A 23,838-nucleotide genomic window follows, 5' to 3' on the forward strand; every position below is an offset into this window, starting at 1 on the left:
TGCCTGACATCAGATGCGGGGGGCATTTTTTCGGTCCCAAACAAGGCCCCATTTGGAGCTGAAATCAGCCTGCGCTGCATTGGCAGTGCGGCCGGAGTGACAATCCCTGCCTTAAAGGTCTCGCTGCCAACACAGCAGGGATGATCGATCTCCCTCCCAAATGGGAACATTTAGGAGAGAGATCGGCCCACACTGCATTGGCAGCACGGCTGGAATGCCTCTCCCTGCCTTTAAGGCAGGGAGAATTGCTCCGGGACACACTACCCAATGCAGCTCAGGCTGTTCTCCTTTCCAAACGGGGCCGCGTGGCCCCATTTGGGAGGGAGACCATGCCCCCATGTCTGATGCCAGACACGAGGGTGTGGCTAGCTGAACCCCCGTGTCTGACGTCAGATGCGGGGGCGGGGTCAGGGGCCGCTGCAGAGGCCACACACAGGCCACCGCCAGCCTCTCTACACTGCTGCTCTTACCCATAGAGGGGAGGGCTCATACCCATAGTGTCAAACCATTATTTGGTTCAATTTATGAACCAGTTTGGTGACAATACAGTAGTAGCCCTATTAAGAGATGACATTAATGGCACTAATGCACAGAGTATGAGAAAGACAGGAGGAACATGAAATCCTAATGCAGGAAAGCAAATATGATCTGATAGGAATCACTGAAACCTGGTGGGATGAGACTCTTGATTGGAATATAGCAATACAGTACTAAATATTGGAATACAGTACTTAGAGGGTATAACCTGTTCAAAAGCATTATTTGGTTCAATGCGTGATCAGTTTGGTGACAATAGCAGCCCTGTGGTCACCAAACTGTTGGCTCCCTTTCTGTTGGGTCATCAACAAACCCAACAGAAAGGGAGGGGAAAGTTGAATTACATAAAGAACATATACATCTGCACAGAAATCTGAACAGTCAATAGGGACACAAGTACAAAATCCAAAGTGAGAAGAAGCCCTGCGTCATGGGTATGAGCCCTCCCTTCCCCGTTCACACAGTCCACTTCAATTAGTTAGTATTTATTAGTTAGTACTCAAAGTAGTTAGTACTTTGGTTTTATCAAACAACCGTTTACAAATGAGCGGGCTAACCACGGTTGGCACTTCTCCGCCAGTTGCAAAGCAGCTTCAAAGCTTGGCTTGGGATCTTGGTTTGGAGGGCGAGCACAAATGATATTTTGCCAGTTCAGATGCAACAATAAACTACAGCTTGAGCAAACCAGGAAGCAGTTAACTGAAGGGAAGCATGTGTGCAGAAGGGGAGGGAGTGCATGAGCACAGAACTTGTTTCCACTGCATCATCAAATAATGGTTCAGTGTTACGTTGGTTGCATCTGATCCACTATATAAGGATCTAAAGCAGCCAGGTGATCAAGGCTGTAATCCGGTGCCCGTATAGGCTGCTTAAATCCCAGTGGCTTTAATGGGATTTAAGCAGCAGTACTGTGAGCAGGATTACAGCCAAAACTAGTAGTTTTTGTCTTGCTGCTTTTGTAGACTAATGCAGCTGAGAGCTAGAATGTGTCAAACCAGGCCAATACCTTGTGTAACAATAATTTAAATTTTACTCTCCGACACTGCAGACTGTTAGTATGTCCAGAATGCTGTAATCTCCACCTCAAGATTCATCTAACCAATTCATGCTGCAATGTATCAAGACCCAGTGTGTAACAAACTTTTTCTGTAATCAGTTTTAACTCAAATCCATAGGGAGCTTACATAAAATCAGAATCTTTTGCTTCCCGAAGCTGACAAGAACTCAAAAAAGCAGCCAAGAAGCAATTGTTCAATTGTTTTCTTTCCATTTCATGCTTTGTGACTGATGATCTACACGAGTTCAGTTTTTAAACTTTTGACATCCTATCCTGTATTGAATTCCTTCCACTGAATAGCTATTTCTACAATGTTAAAAAGTTTCAAGAAACATCATTGCCTATAGTAAGAAATGCTGAAAGGATTTTTGACAATCAGACAAATGATGAAAATGTCTGAACACAACAACATATTTCACTCATGTTTGAATTTGGACACAAAAATGGGAGAAAGTAAGAATCTCACCAGTTTGCTTCCTTTGTTCCTGTTATTGAAGTATTCCAACAAAATTTCCCTCCTTCCAACCTGCTTCACTGAAATATCATCTAGAACCCTAGAACTTCTAGTTCAGCCCCCTGTTCAATGCAAGAATTTGATAGAGCATCTCTGACAGATGGCCACTTAGCTTCTCTTTGAAAACCTCCAGTGAAGGAGAGTCTAGGACTGCACAACATAGACTGTTCCACTCTTACAGTCAGGATTTTTCCCCTAGACTGAATTTGCTTCCTTGTAATTGCAACCCACTGGTTTTAGTCATTCCCTCAGGAGCCACAAAGGACAAATCTGCTCCTTCTTCTGTGCAACAGCCCTTCAGAGACAGGAAAACCTCAGTATTTGCAGGGATTCCATTCCCCCACATTGCTGCAGATAAGGAATCCACAAATACCAGGTCATTACAGGTAATGTAATCACAGGGGTTAGGTTCTTGAAGGCTGGGAAACCACAATAAAAACAGGTCGAAATGGGTGTGTGTGTGTGTGTGTGTGTGCAAAATAAAGTGCCCTAACATGGTCCGTGGGCCTCCAGCACCCATGCAATGCCCCCCTCCCCAAAAACGCCAAAATACTTTTCCCCCCTCTGAAAAATCATGATTTAGGGACTTTAAAAACAAAATGAACCACAAAATGACTCCAATACACAAAATGGTGGCCAGAAATGACCTCTGTGGTAATTTCCAGCTGCCTCTGATCCATGGATATGCGGATGTAACCCATTTTTTGCTGGTTTAACATTGTGTATACTGAGGCCGGGTACTAATTACCTGACCACAGATATATGAAACCATGAGTGCTGGACCCACTATTAATGAGGGGGTCACACTCACCTTAGCCTTCCATTCTCCAGGCTAAATAATACCTACCTCCATCAACCATTCCTCATGGGACTTGGTTGCCAGATCCTCACAGCATCTTTGTTGATCTCCTCTGAGCTCGTGTCAGATTATCAACACCCTTCTTAAAACATAGGGCCCAGAATAAAGTCTGACCAGTGCAGAATAGGATGGAACAGTTACTTCTCATTATCTGGACACTATGCTTCTGTTAATGCTTCCTAAGGTTGCATTTGCTTGTTTAGCAGCTACTTCACACTGCTGGGTCATGTTCAACTTCTTGTCCACTAGAACACATAGGTCCCTTTCACATATACTGCTGCCAAGCCAGGTCTCCCCCATACTGTACTTGTGCAATTGGTTTTTCTTACCCAAATGCAGGACTTTACATTCAACTCTGTTGAACTTCATCTTTGCTTTGGCCCACTATTTGAGCCTGTCTAGATAAGATTGAATCTTGATACTGTCTTCGAAGGTGTTTGCTATCCCCCGCCCTCCACCAGCTTTGTGTCATCTGCAAATCCGATAAGCATCCCCTCTACTCCCTCCTCCAGCTAATTTATGAAGAATAGCATACAAAAGAGGATAATGTCACTGCATGTTATTCAGGCAACTGAATATTTACCAACAATCTCTTCTGAACAGGTGGCTTCCAGAGCATTCATGAAGCTCCTTCTGAATTTATTCATTTATTTATTTAGCACATTTTTATACCGCCCTAACCCAAGGGTGACCTCTAGCATGCACATGGCACAAGGTTTCCCCCCATCCATTTCAGCGGAGAGGCAGCCTGTTAAGTCTTCAGCCTTTGTTAAGCCTGTTGTAAACTGTTGACTAGCCCCACCTTTCAAGGTTTTTCAGAGAAGGAGAAAAAAGCTACTGATCTTATAGAACTTGGACCACAGTCCTGAGCACCATACATATGGATTTTCGTAGTCACACATGTTGAGAGAAAATTCTGCATGTGTACAGGGCAGTGTGCATTCTAATTTTTTTCATCTGTGTGCAGGATGAATTTTGTTCTGGGTGGTAATATCAAGGCGGTGTGTGTGTGCACATGCTTTCAGAGTGGGACCTTCCCAATTCAACCTGAGCGGGATCTAAAATTGACAGAGCAGACATAAAAAAACACGTGGGAGTGTGTGCCTTAGAGGGGACACTGGTACAGAGCAGTGAAAGATGATCTAAACAATGACTGCATCTGAAGATAATTTTTAAGCGGTACTGAAGGCCGCTTAAAAATGTGTATTCGTGTACGTGCACACAGAGGGTTGTTTACAACAGGGGTGGAAGGACAAGATGAATGGAGTGGAAGAAAGGGAGAAGCCATGGCTACATCATCTCTTGTTTCAGAAGGAAATATAGTGCTTTTCTTGGCAAAAGGGCTGTGCATCGCATCAAACTACTAATTTGTTTGGAAGCAATGCAAGTTCTATTAGAGCAGTTTTCTCTGAAAACTATTCTGGAGAAAAAATTCTCCAATAGTGGCAGTAGATTTGATACAAGGCTGTGTCATATGAACATGGCTTCAAACCTATCAGAGGAGAGGTGAGGCTTATCGTAAATGAAGAGCTGGCCTTCTGTGAAAAAAGCAGCTGCTGAGAAGGCAACCAAGGGGGCAGAGATTCAAATTACTGCCTTTCCCTTGACTCTGGCACTCTAGAATGCAATGTTTCCTAATACATTACTGGGGGGAACGTTGCATCCCCTTCCTGGTCATTACATTGCATCCCTTTCCTGGCACAGTACTTGGGCGGTGGGGGGGGGACACACACTGAGGCACCCTATAGTTACAGGGCATGGCCATTTGAAATGGACACAACATTTATTTATTTATTTGATTTGATTTTTATACCGCCCTTCCAAAATAGCTCAGGGCGGTAATGATAATGATGCTGTTTCCTGCCCTGGTGCACTCTGTAGCAGCAGAGTCAAGGGAAAGGCAGCAATTTGAATCTCTGCCACCCCACTCATCCTCTTGGCAACTGCTTCTTCATGGAGGACCAGCTCTTTGTTTAAGGTAAGCCTATGTGTCTCCCCCCACCCTGCCCGATGCATCAAGCTGATAACGATTATCAGCTTGACACAATCCTGACCACCCTCTGTATCATTAGCATGATATGAGACTGGCCAGGATCAGGAACAAGCCAATAATTTGGACTCTGCACAGTGATAGCAATAGCAATAGCAATAGCAATAGCAATAGCAATAGCAATAGCAATAGCACTTACATTTATATACCGCTCTATAGCCGGAGCTCTCTAAGCGGTTTACAATGATTTTTTAGCATATTGCCCCCAACATTCTGGATATCTGGCAACAATACATACATGGAACTCAAAGGGTTTTTTCATTCCAGATCTGGACATACTAGCTGACATTCAGACTAACATTGCACTAGTGCAATGAACAAAGATGCACCCATGTGAGAAGATCACATAGCTGACCAGTTGCTCCAGCTCTTGCACAACAAGGATAGCAGGTATCTTTACATACATGTACTTGGTAAGTACATACATGTACTTGGTAAGTATTTTACAAAACTATTTTGCATATTCTTTCAGCAGGGGGTGGAAATCTGAAAGTCTACACAATATTTCAAAAACAGTGGCCAACATACACAGCAAGGATACAGTCTGGTGCAGCGAGAGAGCAATCCAAGAGAACTTCCCAAATAACTGCACTGATGTAGCAGCAATTTTTGACTCCCTCCTCTTTTCTAGGAAGCCCTCAGAGCCACCCAATAATATGTCCCTGAGGCCTGCACGGCCCTCATAGTCATATTTTTGGGCAGCACAGGTTGTTTTGAATACAGTCTCTATAACCAGATTCCAAAAATAACAATGCCAATATTTATCCAATGTCAATTGTTACAAGATCCTAAAGAAAATCCTTCAAAACTCAATCTCTTGCAAAGCTTTTAACAATTTTCACCTTGCATTATTCTATGAAATACATAGTCTTTGAAATACACTGAAGAAAAATTCCTTCACTATGTGTCATATTTTACTCTCATGTATTTTTATTTCATACTTTACTCTCATGTAATGCTTACTGAAATCATTGTATAGTTTCCCAATAATTTCAGTGAGCTTTTATGTCATTGCAGTGCAAATTGATTCAGTGGAGTGGATTTGATTGATTTTGATATTTTTAAAAAGTCTAGAAAACTGAAACTTTGCTTGGTTTTCCAGTACAGCTTACCTTCTTTGTTACCCACTTCTTTGGGTATTGTTCCCGGAAGTGTTTGAGTCCATAATCTGACTGACCATATTGACTTGCTCTTTGCATTGATGGGACATACTTTTCAGGTATTTTGTATGAGAATGGCAAAAACCTAGAAGGTAAAACATAGATATGCTTACTTTATCGTTCTTCTACTACAAGTCATTCAAATCAGGAACAAAATGAAATATGGGAAGCATTTGTCACCCTATAGCCCTTTTGTGCAGTCACCATCTATCACTGACGCCATATAGCTAATGAATGCATTTTAAGACAGTCTCCATTTCTTAACTAGGCCTTCTGATCTCTGTAGCATGGCTGAGTGAATTGCACAATTATTGTTTTATAAAATTCCATCCTCTCAATGGAAAGAATTGAGGTATGGCCTACTTCCTGGTTGAATGATTCTGAAGAAAACTAAGCCAAAATTCACCACCCCATTCTCAGGGTACAAAGTTGGGGTCATTTGGGGGATTTTTAGAGGGGGCACAAAAGGGGATGCTAGCCAATTTACCACCATTTTGAGACTCCCAGTAGCTAACATGTTATTTTTTCCTCCCAGTTGTCCCTAGAGTCAGGATCCAAGCAAGGGCGGAGCTGTAATAGAGCAGATGGGTTCCCATCATGCTCTCCATTTGGGAGCTACCAAGCATCCAGACTACATTCTCCCCCCTCCCTCTGGCCAAGGCTACTGCTGCAGCTGCCACTGGCCACTTGCAGATGCCGCTGGTGCTGGCCACCTGGGAGCCCAGCTGATAGAAGAAGGATGGGCAGAGCCAGATGAGCAGCAGAAGGAGATGGCTGGTGCCAGCGGCAGTGGTCACCGGCAGCAGCAGTGGGAGTGGGGAGCTCAGTGGCTTCTCCCAACAATAGCGGCCCATAGGTGTGTGCCACCATGAGTGCAGAGCCTGCCCATGATAGTAAACAGGGGCCCATTCTACCCTTGCTATGCCACTGGACACAAGGCATTATCCTCACTTTGACAGGCTGCAGAACAACACTACATGATGATGGAGCATCATTCTGCATTCAATCAGAGGGAGAGAAATATTTCCTGCCCTCACTCTAGGGACTTCTGAGAGAAAAAATGGTAGCCACCAGCCACTCGGAACCATAGGACTACTGCTGCCACAATTAAAACTGTGGGAAAGGTGGTGCCAGGAGCAAAAAATGATGGAATTCACTGTCACAGGAAGGTAGTGATGGCCATTAGCCATCATAAGATAGCAAAAACTGTCAATTTATGTTCTCACATTCTCAGTATTTGTTGTCCATTGTACTCTAAATCTAAAAATCTGCATTTTTTAACCAGATGAACATGGCAATTTCCACAGGTCCAACCATGGAGCTGTTAGGTTTTAAGAACTAGGCCATAAATGTATTTGGATTACAGTTGTTTTGACTGGTATCAGATCAATAAATAATTAATTAACAGTGGCGAACTATGTGAAAAAGAGAAGCTTTCGCTAAGGGGAGAAAGGCAGTTGCTTACTCACTGAGTGGGGTATCAAAAAGGATGGCATAACGATAGTGCCTGTAGAAGGGCAATTACATATACCTATGTCCTCCCTGGGAGTAAATTCATTTATGAAATAACAGAAGTCCCAAGTGGAATCACACCCTAAATGATTAGATCGCTAAAATGATAAATGTCTGTAGGAGCAGATAAAGGCGTTATTGTCCCCAGATGTTATAAGGAAGGATAAAAATGTTATTTTCCCCAGATGCTAAACAGAAAAGTACACAAAACAAAAGACTTTAAAAAAAGAAACAGTATTTTTTTTTGAAGGACTAACAATATTAAGATTTTAATTACTATGTAAAACTTTTGTACAGGCACCTAAAGAGAATTAGTCTCCTTATTTTAACTACCTTGCTAAATTCTATTTTAAAATCCTTTATTGGAAGAAATTAATATTTTATCAACAGTAAATTATATCAATAAACTTTCCTTGTGGAGAAACAAATTGGTCTTTATTAGCATCTGGCCAGTCAAATTGCCCATAAAGAATTCCAAACCAAAGGCTCTTGAAAATTAACAAAACAAAAGCACAGAAGTAGCAGAGCTTTAAATTATACAAAGCTACGGAAGCATGTATATACTCATGGGACAGGTGGCTCTCATATAAGACAGATTATAGCACTTCGAGGGCTAATTTGCACATGGGATGGACATCACACACACAAAAATTAATGTGGCCCCAATGTCCCTGAGTATACATAGGAGGTGCTGAAAGCCGGCTGCTCCACTTACAGTTTTTATCACTTCTGAATTGCATTTTAATAGTACATTTTTCTTTTGTTCAGACATGAAAGAAAATTGGCTCTCTCCAGGGATTGGACGATGACTGAAATGACAAGGCTAGTAGCTTAGGAATTTGCCCACGAATGCATGGAATTTAGGATAGCTTTCATACTTGGAACAAGGTATTTAAAAAAAATAAAAAAATATTTCTATAATAAGAAATGCATTCTTAAAGGATTAGGAAACATCAGAGACAATGCTCCTGAAACACACATACACCATATTATTTGTAGAAATTAAGCTTAACTTTATATTCCAGGAGAGACTTGCATTTTTATAATAAAAGCAAACAGGGGAATAGCCCAGAATGGAAACACATATTGCAAATGTTTAGAGAAGTAGGGGGTTTCATGAACTAATTACATTTTGTGATTCACAGTAAGTTATATAATGGACAGGCTTCTATATTGGCTGACCCAGTGCCTGCATATTGGAAAATCAGATGAAAATGGCATATGTACTATATTTAAAGCTTGTGATAAAGCCAATCACCTGAGCTGGGCTTTAGATGGGTATAGGCAGCTCAGACCTCCCTGTATAACATTTGAGACTAAATCAAAGTTCTCAGAGTAGGTCATAAGGAACTTGTTCCACAGCAGAGAGATTGTTTAGATTGTGAGCCCTTTGGGGACTGGGGACCATCTTATTTATGTATTATTTATTTTTCTATGTAAACCTCCTTGAGAACTTTGGTTGAAGAGCAGTATATAAATATTCATAGTAGTAGAGAGACCACATAAAAACAATTCTGCTGGTGGTGTTGGGTTTAATTCTAGCTTAAAGGTAAAGTAAGGTTGTGCCGTCAAGTCGGAGTTGACTCCTGGTGCCCACAGAGCCCTGTGGTTTTCTTTGGTAGGATACAGGAGGAGTTTACCATTGCCATCTCCCGCGCAGTTGAGATGATCCCTTTAAGCATCTTCCTATATCGCTGCTGCCCAATATAGGTGAGCTTAAAAGTAGGCAGCTCAAAAATATAGGTGATGTTGACCAAGAACGTGTTTTAAACTTCTAGTAAGATGAACGTCCCGTCCCCCCCCAATGGGAAATTATTCCACAGAAATCCCATTGAAAATTCTGGAATTTGGCTTAACAGCCCTGAGAAAGAACAGCTCAGTACTGGATACTACCGTAGCTACAACAGTGGGATATCGGTCCTTTGTTTGAATAATGTCACTCTTTTATAGATGGTACTTGTCCAGAGATCTCTAATGAGATGCAGAGCTCTGATGGTAATGGCAATATGGTGTACTGCTCAGATGTTTCACTTATACCATTGGGAAAGGGAAGTATAATGTATACTGAAAACATAGAGCCAGCAGGCATCGCCCCACACTGGACTAGGCTTGCACAACTTGTGACCCACCAAGCTGAATGTAGCCCTCTGTCCATCTACTGTAGTTTTCTGGATGCTTGAGCAATCTCCCTGTTTTTGCAATTTCAGGCAGGCAGCACAACAGGAAAAGTATCTAGCCTTCCTGGTATATCACCATACCTGGCCAGTAGGCTGTATTTAATTTTGTGAGTCGTACACTGTGCAGGCCGTCACTAGAAGGAACCGTGATGAATCCTGTAAATCTTGTCAGAGGAAAACAAGATAGGAATTGCTATACCATGGATTAATACTGCAGTCGTAAAATAGTGGCAGTGATGCACAATTAGTTTAAGGCACTGGATTGAACTGAGCCTTGAACCAGGGCTTTCAACAGCCAAGCTCTGGTACCTTTCTTCTTGCACCATCAGTGTTCTAGTTCCTTGGCAAGCCTGAAAGACTAAGCTCTGTAGGTCAAGGGTGCAGTAGCAGCATACCTGGACATGATCAGCTGATCCCACTGCCCAATCCAAGTTTACCAGGCCCTATAAAGTCTGAGCCTCAGAGTTTGCTCCTCTTTCTAAGCAACTTGTCTCAAGTGTGTAGAATCTGCTCATTTGCCAACCCCCTTTTACTGCCTGCCTGCCCTGAGTTGTGATTCCTGCCCAACCTCACCTTGTCCCCACTTCTGACCCATCCATCAACCCTGGTATTGCGGCCATAGATCTCAACACCAGCCTGCTCTCAGCTATGCTCCTGCTTCTATCCCCTTTGATCCGGATATGCCTTCTACATAACTTGACCTATTGTCTGGTTCTGTAAACCCCTGTCTCTAGTGCTTCAGATCCCTATCTGTCTCCTTAGAACCTTCTTGCCTTTTTTGGACTGTACTTCTGTCTCTGGCCCTTCAGGACCTTATCTGCCTTTTCAGGAGTTCAGTCTTCTGTGTTTTGGACCATGCTTCTCTCTCTCTGCATCCAGACTGCTAGCCAGCTTCCCTGGATCTCTGCCCCCAACAGCCTGGAACAGACTTCTGCTAACTCCTGATAACCAGCCATGGAGGCCACCACCATTTATATACCACTTATCAACAAAAGTCTCCAAAGCAGTTTACATAGATAAATAATAAATTAAAAAGATGGATCCCTGTCCCCTGTCTCCAAAGAGCTCAATCTAAAACAAAAAACAAAGCCAAACCACACCATAAGTGTGTGTGAATTCTGAAAGCACCTCTTCCCTTCTTGTGGTAGCAAGCATGACTTGTCCCCTTAGCTAAGCAGGGTCTGCCCTGTTTGCATACGAAAGGGAGACTAGAAGTGTGAGCACTGTAAGATATTCCCCTTAGGGGATGGAGCCGCTCTGGGAAGAGCAGAAGGTTTCAAGTTCCCTCCCTGGCCTCTCCAAGATAGGGCTGAGAGAGATTTCTGCCTGCAACTTTGGAGAAGCTGCTGCCAGTCTGTGAAGACAGTACTGAGCTAGATAGACCAATGGTCTGACTCAGTATGTGGCCGCTTCCTATGTTCCTATGATAAATTAATGGCTTTCTTTATTCAGCTCCCCTGTGTGACAAAATTTCATGCAATAACCCCTGCATGCTAAAAAAAAAGAAACAGGAAATATCTACTATAACTAGGAACACTGAATGCAATGTCTTTCAACGTTATGTTTGAGAATTACTGTTTTAAACTGTTATGTAGTAGTACATAGGCTATATCCCAGTTATTAGTTTGGTATACCATACACATCATGTTTTCAGATATAAAAGTAAGAATCACTGGGCTGTTTTGATTTAATCCCAGTCTGCAACAGAAGTAAAAGCATCAGACAAAATGCCAGCCTAGTTCTTGCTTAAAGCAAAAGTAACAGAGACCTCTTCTTTGCAGACAAATTCTAGAACTTCTTAATTATATACAGACTTATTATCTACATCCCCAGTGTTATAAAGTACCAGAACTTCATTAGAAAAAATTAAGCTGGAAAAATGAAGGCACCACTTTGTAAATTTCCACTGGAAATTAGCTAGAAGAGGCAGAGGAATACTGGATCAAAAGAGGGTAATCATGCTTAACTGTGCCCTAGAGCACCCGCATGTATAATACGATTTGCACAGTAACTACCTCTCCTATTACTGCTTGTTTGGAGTATTCTGTGTTAATGGGGTTAGCTAATTTAGTATTTTAACTTAAAAAGGCTCTGCTGATTAATAAATGTTGCACACTGTGCTAGTAATTAAAATAAATGGAAGAGTTACAAATAGAAGTTGAATTGTTAAGAAAACATTATCTGAAAATATATGATAATCCCTGTTTATCATAATACAATAATAGTCCAGAAAATATGCAAATTGCTAAAGTTGCAAAGCATATGACAAACATAACTTGGAAAAAGTTTTAGATGTGTTAGATTTGTAAGACATAACGTTTGGTGCCCATTTCCACAACAACTGTCTTCAAACTCTCACATTCCAACCCCAAATACCCCAATCACGTTGGGCCAGGAATATACTTCTGCCTGCACATACCCTGCTGGACTGAACACTGCAGGCAAATTGGATCTGTGTGCATAGTTCCCAGGACTGGATGTGCCAATCAGTACTTGGGGCCATGGGTGCAGTTTCCTACAATGAACTGGGAACTACGGTGTTTTGACACCAACTGATCACCTATCGGGGAAGGCTGATAGATCAAATCTAGGCTCATACCTTCTGACTCTCCACCCCTCTCCCAAATCGCATTGATGGATTTAGGCTCCCTGCCCCTTGAAAAGGGTGATTGGCTCTGTGGAAGCCGATAGCATCAATAATTGTTTGGGTTGCTAGGCATGATATACATATGCAGTAGCAAATGGGCAGGTCATCTCCCTCTGGACCTTTTGCCACTGCAGGGAAGATTACAAACATAATTCTTTCTTCACTATTTAGTCATCAATGGGGTATAATGCAGATATGAATCCTGAGTCTGGTACTTTGTCAGCACTGCACCAGCAGAAAACATGAGTATATATATCTGTCTAGTAATTGAAGTTTGCATTCTGAAAGCCTAGATGCACATTCCTCATTGCTTCTGGAGGTCTCCCCAAGGCTGGTTCATGCATGTGAAGGGGAAATGAAATCTCCACAGCCCAACGGGCCATCCCATGTGCAGTTTTGCTTGCTCCGTACTAGCCCTAGTCTGCTGTCAATTATAGAGTAAGCTTAATGGCTGTTTTATCTGTTAGATGAAATATGTCTCACTTTTGGACTTGTAAAACACTCAGGATGCCTTGGACTATGTATGTACCAATATCTAATTTGGGGGGTGGTACAGAATTACTAGATGTCAGATCACAGCCTATGACATTTGGAAATGCTGATATAAGAAATACTGGCTGGCATCCAGATTAACAATGCATGCACTAAATAATGTTTTGTATATGCAATGAGAGAGATGCAATTGTCACCAACTCCCCCTTCTCTCTTCAGCCCTCTGTGCCCTCTGAAAATATGTCCCTGAGGACTACAGGCTGCCCCTTCCTTGATGCACAAAATGTTATTTTGTGCATGCAGCATCGGTCTGGATGCTGGTCATTGTGTTCACACAACAGCTACTTTTAAACTCAGATGTCTCCAGAGTGAATAAAATATTATTGCAAGAAAGGAGGCAGGCTACAGGCTACTGTGGAAATCCACTAGGTGCTCAGATTGTGTGTAATGGAAGAGTTCGTGGAGTTATTTCTTGGCCAGGAGTGTCTAATTTTCTAGGACAGTATGTCACCTTCTTTTAGCAGAGGGAGAGTAACTGGACTTATCCATCCCTAGCACAGCATCGCTCCAGTGGCTCTTGCTGGTGTGGAATGATGGTCTAAGGCGGGGCGGGTGGGGCGGGGCTTTAGGTCCAGACATTTTTGTAATTTTCTGCCATGAAACAAGTCACTTATGGGACCTTTTAATGTTTTTTTAAAAAACATTTAAAATAAAAATCAATAGATTTCCCACTCCATTTCAAATTAAATATTCAGAGTCTTCCCAATCTGCCCTACATGGGTGCCCGATATCAAAGCCCAATGGCAAGCCATTCCATAAATATTCAAAGCGGGGGCGGGGGCAACCACAAAAAGGAAATCACTTTCTACTTCCATTACGAGGTCTGAGGAGTCCGGCTGTCTGTAGGCACAGGTTGGGCAGGGCAGGGCGTGTGAACAGCGCCGTAGTGGGCATGGGCAGCAAGCACTGGCCACTCTGCCTCCTTCCTTGCTGCCTGCAGCAGGCAGTCTGCCTGCCAGCCGGCACCGGAAAGCTTCAGGGAAGCCGGAAGCGAGAGGCCTCTCTGGAAGCCCCACCCACAACCACCTGCTGAACACCTGAAAAGTGGAAGGGGAGAGGAAAGAAGCTCAGGGAGCCTTTCAATGGCAGGCAAGCCTGCGAGGTGCTTTAAAAAAGGCCGGCTCTTGGCTTGTGCTGCGGGGGAAAGATACATTTTTGGGTCTGGGAGAGCAGGGCAGGCTGCAGTGTGCCCAGAGCGGGGCCTGTGCCAGCAGGGAGCTGGGGGCAATCGCCCCAGTCAGCCCACCATAACAACAGCCCTGTAAGTGAGATTATTATAAAATGAAAGCCCAATCCACAAATCAAACTGAAATAGACCTATATTTAATCTGATTTAGTCCTGTTGGTATCATCTGAGCTAAACAGGCTGTAATCCAAGGACTTCAGTTTACATAGTTGTTAGATCTGGGCCCAAGAATTTGAGAATGTTGGTCTAAGAAATAATGACTGACATACAAAGCAAGGATGCACCAGTGCAGCAAGAAAACAGCTTAACAGAACTTCCCAACTAACTGCACAGGTGCTGGAGGAAGGAGCAGTTTTTGATTCCCTCCCCTTCCCCAGAAAGCCCTATGTGCCACCCTAAATAATGCCCATGAGGGTTGTGCAGCCCTTCCTAGGGAAGGGTAAGTATCAAAAATTGCCACTTCCCCCTGCAACAGTGTAGTTAATTGGGAAGTTCTGTCACGCAGGCTCTCCTCGCACTGTATGTCAGCCACTATATTTAGATGGATTCACACATAATTGTCGCTTTTTCACTTTTCAGAAATCAACCTCTTCTTTGTTTCCGTCACGTGCAGTAAAAGTAATCAAAAGAAGCTGCACAGTAAACTGAGAATGCAAATAAAAACAATGAACTTACACATCATCATGCACACGGTTTCTCCATTCTTCTTGTTTATATTTCTCTCTTGCATTCCTTAGTGAAGTATTTGACGCTGTCAGTCTCAAGGATGGTTCCAGAGGCTTGAAACGTTGCTGCAGTACTTCAGCAGGATCACGGAAAGGGCCCTAGTAGATGCAGGAGAAGATATATGCTTTATACTGGAGTTGTTCATATTTGTTTTCTTTTTAATTTGCAGGCTATCATTAATAAAGAAGTTTGTAGAGAAGCAGGAAAGTGTGACAATACTTTCGTCTTTCATTCATTCATTTTATATTAGCTCAGAAATATAAGTTTGAGATGGCTTACAACATCAGAACTACAGTTAAATTAATGATTAATTAACCTCATGGCTAAAGCACTTTGTTCAGATAGACACAGATCACATAAAGGGAGAGATAACATGTCTTTAAAGCACCAGAAGGAGAGACAGAACCAGGCACGGATTTCACTATTATGCATTCTCCATAACTAAAACCAGGTCCCTTATAAAGGGTTGGAGGATTAAATAAATAATTTGCTGTAAATACTATTCCCTACTACATTCTTCCCAGATCTATACCTAAGGAAAATATAAAGCTCTCAGATTTCAGAATCATTATATATCATTTTTCAAGTCTCCTGTATGTTTTATTAGAACAATGTAGAAATTCACACACACACAGACACACACAGACACACACGTTAAAACTCTAAAATACTTAAACACACATTATAAAATAACCAGTTAAAAATCCACTGTATTTGAACAATGAGTAAAGTTACTGGAAGGATGTTCAAATATATTAAAATTATGAAACTTTAATCAACACACACAAAAGGAAGAGGCTTATTTCTCTTTCAAAGGTTTTTTTTAAAATGTAAAGTTAAACCTAACAATTATTTGGCTTACACTCAAGATTTTCTGACAATAATCTACATATTAAATATATTTTAAATATCAAATACATTAACAGGTTACTGAAGCTAAATTATAGGTCTGAGTAACTTATCAGGTTTGAGTTCTTGGCCGCCACATTGAGCATCTGGCATCCCTGGGCTAAGAAATTGGTACCACCCACTTCACCACTCTTCTCTATTTTAGATCATCCTGTGTTTGCAGACGCAAGCAAATATCAACAATCTGAGAAGTGGGAGTCAAAAGGGATTTACAGACTGAAGGACATTATTGAAAAAATAAAGCCAATATCAGAAGCTAAACGTGATAGCAATAGCACTTACATTTATATACCGCTCTATAGCTGGAAGCTCTCTAAGCGGTTTACAATGATTTAGCATATTGCCCCCCAACATTCTGGGTACTCATTTTACTGACCTCGGAAGGATGGAAGGCTGAGTCAACCTTGAGTCCCTGGTCAGGATCAAACTTGTAACCTTCTGGTTACAGGGCAGCAGTTCTACCACTGCGCCACCAGGGGCTCAATGATACTATGCTGATTGGCAACCAAGCTACTTGGATGCAGAAAATTCAAATCCAGTCATTTGCATCCAAGTTGCTACAGAAAGGAGAGGCTACTAGATCTTTGACTATCTATGAAAATTTGTGTGTCTCACCAACTAACAAAACAAGGGGGATAGCCTCATTTATATACAATATTTATTTATTATTTTATTGATTGATTGATTGATTGATTTGATTTATATACCGCCCTTCCAAAATGGCTCAGGGTTAGGGTCAGAGATGAATACCCTCATCTCCAAATCCTATGGTTCCTTGAGAGGGCTGAAAGCAACATGGGGAACTGATTTAGGAACCTCTCTTGAAGATAATGAATGGGAAGCAATTTGGCTGAGACAACCACTTAGAACCACATCAGCCCAGATAAGGGAGGCAACATTAAAGGTTGTACATAGATGGCATATTTCTCCAATCAAGATGCACTATATCACCAAAACATCTTCCCCATTTTGTTGGCGGGGTTGTAAAAACAGAAGTACTCTCCTTCATTTATGGTGGGGTTGCCCATACGTAAAAGGCTATTGGCAGAAAAATTTTCATATAATCTCTGAAATAGTCCAGCTCGATCTTCAGCCTGATCTAGTGTTAGCACCTTTATCAGTTTACAGAAGTACTCACAAAGATATACCTCATAAAGATCTAATAACTCTGCTGCTAGAAGCAGCCAAGATAGAGGTAGCTAAACACTGGAAATCCTCAAAGGGTCTATGCACTGAAAATTGGTTCAATAGGGTCTGAAAGATCACATTATCCAAAAAGCTAACCCATCAAGCCAGGGTAGCTAGAGGAGTAACAAAACAAGACAAGTTTTTGGAAATATGGTTTCCATTTATTGAATATGTCAATAAGGGATGGTCAGTTTGTAATCCTCTATCCACTCAAATCAAATTTTGGAATGATGTTCTTTCTTGAATTTGTTTTCAGTTGTCTCTTATCAAGTTGTACCTGCATGCTCAGCAACTGACAATCCCTTCTTAACACTGGACTTGCGTATAACCTCAAATGGCTCTTAATTTCTGGCTTATATTCAATTTTTGTTTGTTTGTTCTTTTCCATTGCTGTACGGTTTTTACACATGTACTGTATTTGTTGAAGTTAAATAAAAATTCAAAAAATATATATTCAATACATTTATTTCCCTTTAATAACCTAGGCTGCAATCCTGTGCACACATACATGGAAGCAAACCCCATTGAACATATGGGAATTACCTCCAAGCAGACGTACATAGGATTGTACTGCACAGCCACTTTTCACAAATGGCAAATGAGATGGTAAACCAGTATCTGGACTCTCATGTTTCAAAATACATGATTGCATCCCCCTCCAGTTCTCTGGATATTGGGGGAAAGAGTCCTAACTTAGCTATCTCCCTGACATGCTAGTTTTCTATGTGAAGGAGATTTATATCTATATCTATGTGTAGGAGATTTATATCTGTATCTATATATCTGCATTTTATCATCTGAGCTCCCACCTACCATCTGAACTAGTCTAGTACAGGCACAGTTTATCACCTAATCTGCTGTTTTAAAGAACTAGACCATAGATATATGGCAAAAGACAATGCTATCCAGCATTGTAAACTTATATCACCTCTTACTTTTAGGTAGTAATCAGTACAAATTCACCAGGAGCAACATTAGTACCATAACTCATTACAATTTACAGGCAGTTCTGTCTTTTGCTGAGTTGCTAATTACAGCCTACTTTCCTTTTACCATTGTTGTTCTAGTGCTGAAGTCCTGAAACAATCTTAAAAAGGGAGGCGAGCAAACATCCTAATCATGCCTCTTATTCTGAAGGATCTCTTTCTTTAAATAGGTTATCACTAACAAGTCACAGCTGGAGTTACTGCAAGAACTGAGTGAAGACTGCAGGGCTAATAAAAAGAAATGATTCACGCCTCATTTATGTTCACTTATGTTTTACATTAATAGAAACCAATAATAGGAACCAGTTACCATAAAAGTCATGGACCGTAAATAACACAAATGGCAAATAAGTATCATCTAGTACTTTTCACAGCTGGACAGGAGGATTGCTATATTTGAAAGTTGTTAATGGATTTTTATTGGAACTTTACTTTTTAAAGGCATAGCACCCCAGTTGCCAGGCCTCCAGGGAGAAAAATCCCTTAAGGAAGCAAATAATCATAGCAGTTATGCTTTGTGCAAGAGTTTCCCCTTCTTTCCTTGATTCACTTTTAGACTGAATATGCCAAGAACAAATTTATTTTACTGGAACCACTACAGGCTTTTAAAGGGTATAAAAAAGAAATAAAAAGGGTATTACATTTCACAGGAATAATGAGTGCAACCAAGTAATTGATGCAAAAAAACCAACAACACATGTTATTTGCTTATGTTATCTAGTCTTTGAGAAGGGAAATTTGCAATTAAGAACATAAAATGAAAAAAAGAATTAATCATGACCTTATTTAGGTGATTGTAGACTCAAAGCACAGAATGGGAATACATGTATACAGTGGGGGAAAAACAAGACTGACATTGCTTTTTTATTATAAAGTATCCCTTAATTCTTGTCATGTTGCTTCTGTGCCATATGTTGGTGTTATGGGCATAATCCAACACACAGAAAATCATTCAGATCGTAAAGGGAGTTCAAGGACATTTAACTGTGTGCTGAATTGTGCTCTGTTGCCACAATCCAGCAATCTCTTAAATGTACAAAGGTGTCTTTGCCACTTGCATGTATCTTCCCATTAATTTCAATAGAGAGGGTACCTCCACACATCCAAAGGAATGTGGAGCCGTATCCTTCATTAAAATGAATGGAAAGCTCATGCTTACAGGAGCTCATACTTGGCACGTAAAACAATTTCCCTTAGTACTCTAGACACACATAGAGGGGATGTGGGATTGTTTTAATGAAAGGCAGTATATGAATTTAACAATAAATAAAAAATAAATGTGTGCACACTACTGCTACAAATATTTATAAACCACTTTTCAACAAAAGTGCTCAAAGCAGCTTACATACAAAAATAAATAATAGTTAAAGAAGATGTTCCATGTCCCCAAAGGGCTCACAATCTAAAAGGAAATGTAAGGTGCACACCAGCAACAACCACTGGAGGGATGTTGTGCTGGGGTTGGATAGAGACAGTTGCTCTCCCCATGCTAACTAAAAGAGAATTTAAAAGGTGCCTCTTTGCTCAGTTAGCAGGGGGAAATTCTAGCTGTTACTTTTACCATGTAGCAGCCGTAGCATGTCAAAAGCTAATCTGGGCTCAATCTCAGATATATTTACAGACGAACATGAAGCTGTCTTATACCAAACCACACCATTCATCTATCTGGTTCTGCACTGTGGCTGGCATTAACTCTCCAAGGTCTTAGGTAGAGGGCTTTCCTAGCCCAGCTACCTGTGATTCTTTTAACAGGAGATGCCAAGGATTAAACCTGAGACCTTTCCAGCATGCCATTGGCTGATGCAGCTGCAAGTCAGTATAGGTGAACTATTCCTATCACTGACACACTCACTGAAAAGCTCATTTGAAAAGACACTTAAATTTCCAGTTGCCCTAGTTCCTCCTTTTTCCTATTTATATTAAGAAATACATTCAGCAAGTGGAGCAACTAAACCAAAGTACTAGAATCCCTATAAAGTAATATGGTTACTTATCTTGAAGTATACGTTGTTCAAAAGCTTGATTCAAAAGCATTGAACTATTATGATAATTTGCCACATAAACACTTATATCAATGAAGTGTAAAATCAGAGATATAAAACATCAGGCCTCAATACTGGAAATGTTGCATGGTCTGATAAGGAGTCATAAAATGGTAAATGTTTTGTTGTTTAGCTCTCACAAGCACAGTAAATACTCATAACTGACATATATCAGCAGCCAAGCATTGTTCTCTCTGTCAACCATAATTTGCCTTGCTTTTAGACCAGGGCTTCCCAACCCTTTTTAGACCAGGGGTCCCCATCCCAGCAGCTGGGGATGATGGGAGTTGTAGTTCAGCAACAGCTGGAGTACCAAAGATTGGGAATCCCTAGCTCACAATTCCAGTAATATTACCAACACCCTCGCTAATCTTCTCAAAGATTTTTCTGTTGAGAGACTGATGGATTTTCCATAGTTTTATTGCTAATTAACATGAAACTTTGCGATGAAAGATAACTATGCATTGCTGTTTTACTTTCCTCCATCATTCAACAAGGCTATATATGTTTACAAAGTGCCAGAGCTGTACTGCCACTTGAACATGGAAAAGCTACTCAGCAGCCTATTCCTAAGTGGCATACAGTGCTCTGTCTAACCTCTAAGCCTTGATCCTCAGTACTTACATCTCTGAGATAGTACTCATGGGGACGCTTCACACGACACGTGTGAAGCGCCTGAGGGGGTTCTGCGGGGAGAGCAGGCTTAGCCCGCTCTCCCCGCAGACGAGCAGCCGCTCGTAGCTGGGTGGGTGGAATGGCCGCCTGAATGACTGCCGGCTCCATCACGGAGCCTGCTGCGGCGGCACACAAGCAACTAAATGAGGTTAACAGAGCGCTCGCTCCATTAACCTCATTTAAGGGGAGGGTGGTTTATGCGGCTAGCTCCCTTGGGAGCACGTGGCTCGCCTGTGAGCCTGGTGGTTCCCACAACCACTAGAAAGCAGGCTAAGCTCCCTTAGCCTGCTTTTCAGTGATCGTGGGAATAGCTTAATGGTCTGTAGTTGACATATTGCATCAGTGCAAAGGAGTCTCCATTTCTGTTGAGATCATCAGCATTGTACACAGTGCTGGCACCCTTATCTGTCTTGAGTGCACCACAATAACAATATCCAAAGCATAACAATAATGCTCTAACAATATCTAATGCATACAAAGCCTTGCAGAGTACACCAGCGTGCACCTAGATGTTTTGTTAAACCACTGCAACATATGACTTAGAATGTTGACTTAAAATGTTGCATCAGTTCAATAGCCTTAGCAGCTGATCCAATCCACATTTTGCCTTCTATAGTGGACAATATGAGGAAAAGGAGGAAAATAATAAGGCAATTTACCTGCTCTTGTTAATGACCTTTAATGAAGAGATGACTAATTTCACCCTCATCTTTACTTCCACCAGTCTCTAATTCTATTTAATTTGGTCATAAAAGTCATAGATCTGACAGAACTTATATATCAGCTGTATGGATACTTCTATGTTATATGCACGGTCAAACAAAGAGAATACTTCCCTATTGCACCAAAAAACAACACTCTAAATGGCAGCTGCCCTAAGAGAGAACCAATGGATAGCACAATGTTCATTCTCTCAAAACAGGACACAAATACGGTTCTCATTTTAAAACTCTCCTTGAGAGCCAAGCACATTGTTGGTAGCCCATCCCTCACATGGGGCTGAATGTGTAAAGTACAGAAGTTTAATGTCAAAGACTGCTGTCACCGAGAACTAAGCCATAAGGATGGCTAGTAATTATAAATCCCTCATTGTCACACCACCAGACCACTTTCAGAACAGTGCATTCTGATGGATTTTCAGTTCCAGCTGTTTCATCAGCTCAGACCAATGTCCTTTCCCAGACATACACCTCTAAATTGTGTTGTCCAGGGATTTAGCCGTGTGACTCCCATTAACATCAATAAGAGTCGCGCAGTTAAATCCACGCACCGCACTTTGAAAATTTACTCCACAGTGTACATCCCAGGGCACTGAAAGGATTAAAGTATTATACAGTAAATTCCCTCTTCAAGGTTCAAGAAATAAACAGAAGTCTTCTGCTTTGTTCTGGGAGGCTTTCTTGTGTAAGTTTCTTTGTCTGTATCTAGGCCTTTAAAAAAAATCCTACAAAATAGTCTAAACAAGAGAAACTTATCAGATCAACACACTGTACAACAAACTGCTCTCCTTCAGGAGACTGCAATCAGGATACTCCATCTACTCTAATTGATTTTAAGTGACCACCAAGGATTATAACCAGATTGTAGTGAGTTCAAACTGGCAGGCTGAAGTAGTTAGAGAAATTCTATTTCTATAACTTTTTCGTTCGGAATTTTAAAAATATTCATAGGCTCTCTACACAATGCAAGGCTGGCAAAAATGTACTCCTTCGGGCTCTAGGAATGCCTGTTGACTCTTCTGCACCTTGGAGGAGTCCATAGACATTTTTGGTCAGATTCACTTAAATGGCAAGCAGAGGAAGTCTTCAATAAGACTTGTGTAGGTACAACCTCGGAAATAAGTAAAGTTCATCTGCCATTCCTAATACATTTTTCTGATTTTGAAAATGATACTGGAGAAAACAAAGTTACATTTCTGAGATTGCTTTCTAATTATTGGGCACAACTCAAAGCTTTGTGGGAGTGCGGGCACTGCCCTGCCCCCTATGCTATGGAATGCCCTGCTTTGGAAGAGGTCCTCATAGTGCTTTATGTGAGCTCGGTCTGTCCAACTCACTGCAATTTATCTATTTATTTATTATTTAAAAATTTTATACCCCACCTATCAGTACACTACTGCTCAGTTTACAACATTCATAAAATAGATACAACATAAAACAATAAAGAAATAAAATGAATAAAAGCTAAAAGACCAGGCTAAAACCACATTTAAATGTTTCAGACTGTAGAAGTTTCAAATTAAAAGTTATAAGTAAAAAGCTAAAAACTAAGAAAGCTACCAGATAGCAGCAGCAGATAAAAGATTTTAAAAACATATCTAAAAGATGTGTCTTTGTTTCTTAAAAACACTGAGGGAGAGAGCAGGACAAAGCTCTTCTGGGAGGGTATTCCAAAGTTGAGGGGCCACAACCCAAAAAACCATGTCTCTAGTCCCGCCAGCTGGATCTCTGCTATGGAGGGGGTGAATCGCGTCCAACAGGTAGCCAGCCCCAAGCCATGTAGAGCCTTAAAGGTCAAGACCACAAACTTGAATCTAGCTCGGAAGCAGACTGCTAAGCCGTGAAGCTGCTGCAGGATGGGTGTAACACTTGTGAAGTGACTAGTGCCCACAAGTATCCTTGCAGCAGCATTCAGGACCATCTGAAGCTTCCAAACCATCTTCAAGGCCAGCCCCACATAGAGCACATTGCAGTAGTCCAATCAATTGCATAAACTTTTATGTATTTATGCAAAAGAGCATCCCCTAACATTGAAATTAATGTGGAATCAGACCCCATGTGTGCACTGAACCACTGGAAAAGGGTGCAATTTACCACACGGGTAAGCATGCCTAAGTTCTACTCTTCTACCTTCCAGCTGTGCTTCCTGCCCATAGCTCTGTAGCACCAGTGACTATATGCTACAGTTTTATTCTGCTACGTTGCTAAATGTTTAGTACTACGACTACCTCATGGGGGGGAAAGATAAACTGACCCCTCCCTTGGTGCTCCCTAGCACCTGGTGCTCAGGGACATACCACCTTCAATCCTGATGGAAGAATATAGCTACCAAGGCTAGTAGC

The 23,838-nt window shown here is 41.4% G+C and overlaps 1 protein-coding gene across 1 annotated transcript in view; it reads right to left on the bottom strand.

The window, feature by feature from the left end:
* SPATA17 (spermatogenesis associated 17) overlaps positions 1-23,838 on the bottom strand; it is a 139,359-nt gene that overhangs the window by 32,467 nt on the left and 83,054 nt on the right. The window contains 2 exon segments of the mRNA XM_053309011.1: positions 6,130-6,262; positions 14,927-15,075. Of these exon segments, the coding sequence (XP_053164986.1) occupies positions 6,130-6,262; positions 14,927-15,075 (282 nt within the window).

Source organism: Hemicordylus capensis, chromosome 1, assembly GCF_027244095.1.
Source record: "Hemicordylus capensis ecotype Gifberg chromosome 1, rHemCap1.1.pri, whole genome shotgun sequence".
Taxonomy (NCBI): Eukaryota; Metazoa; Chordata; class Lepidosauria; order Squamata; family Cordylidae; genus Hemicordylus; species Hemicordylus capensis.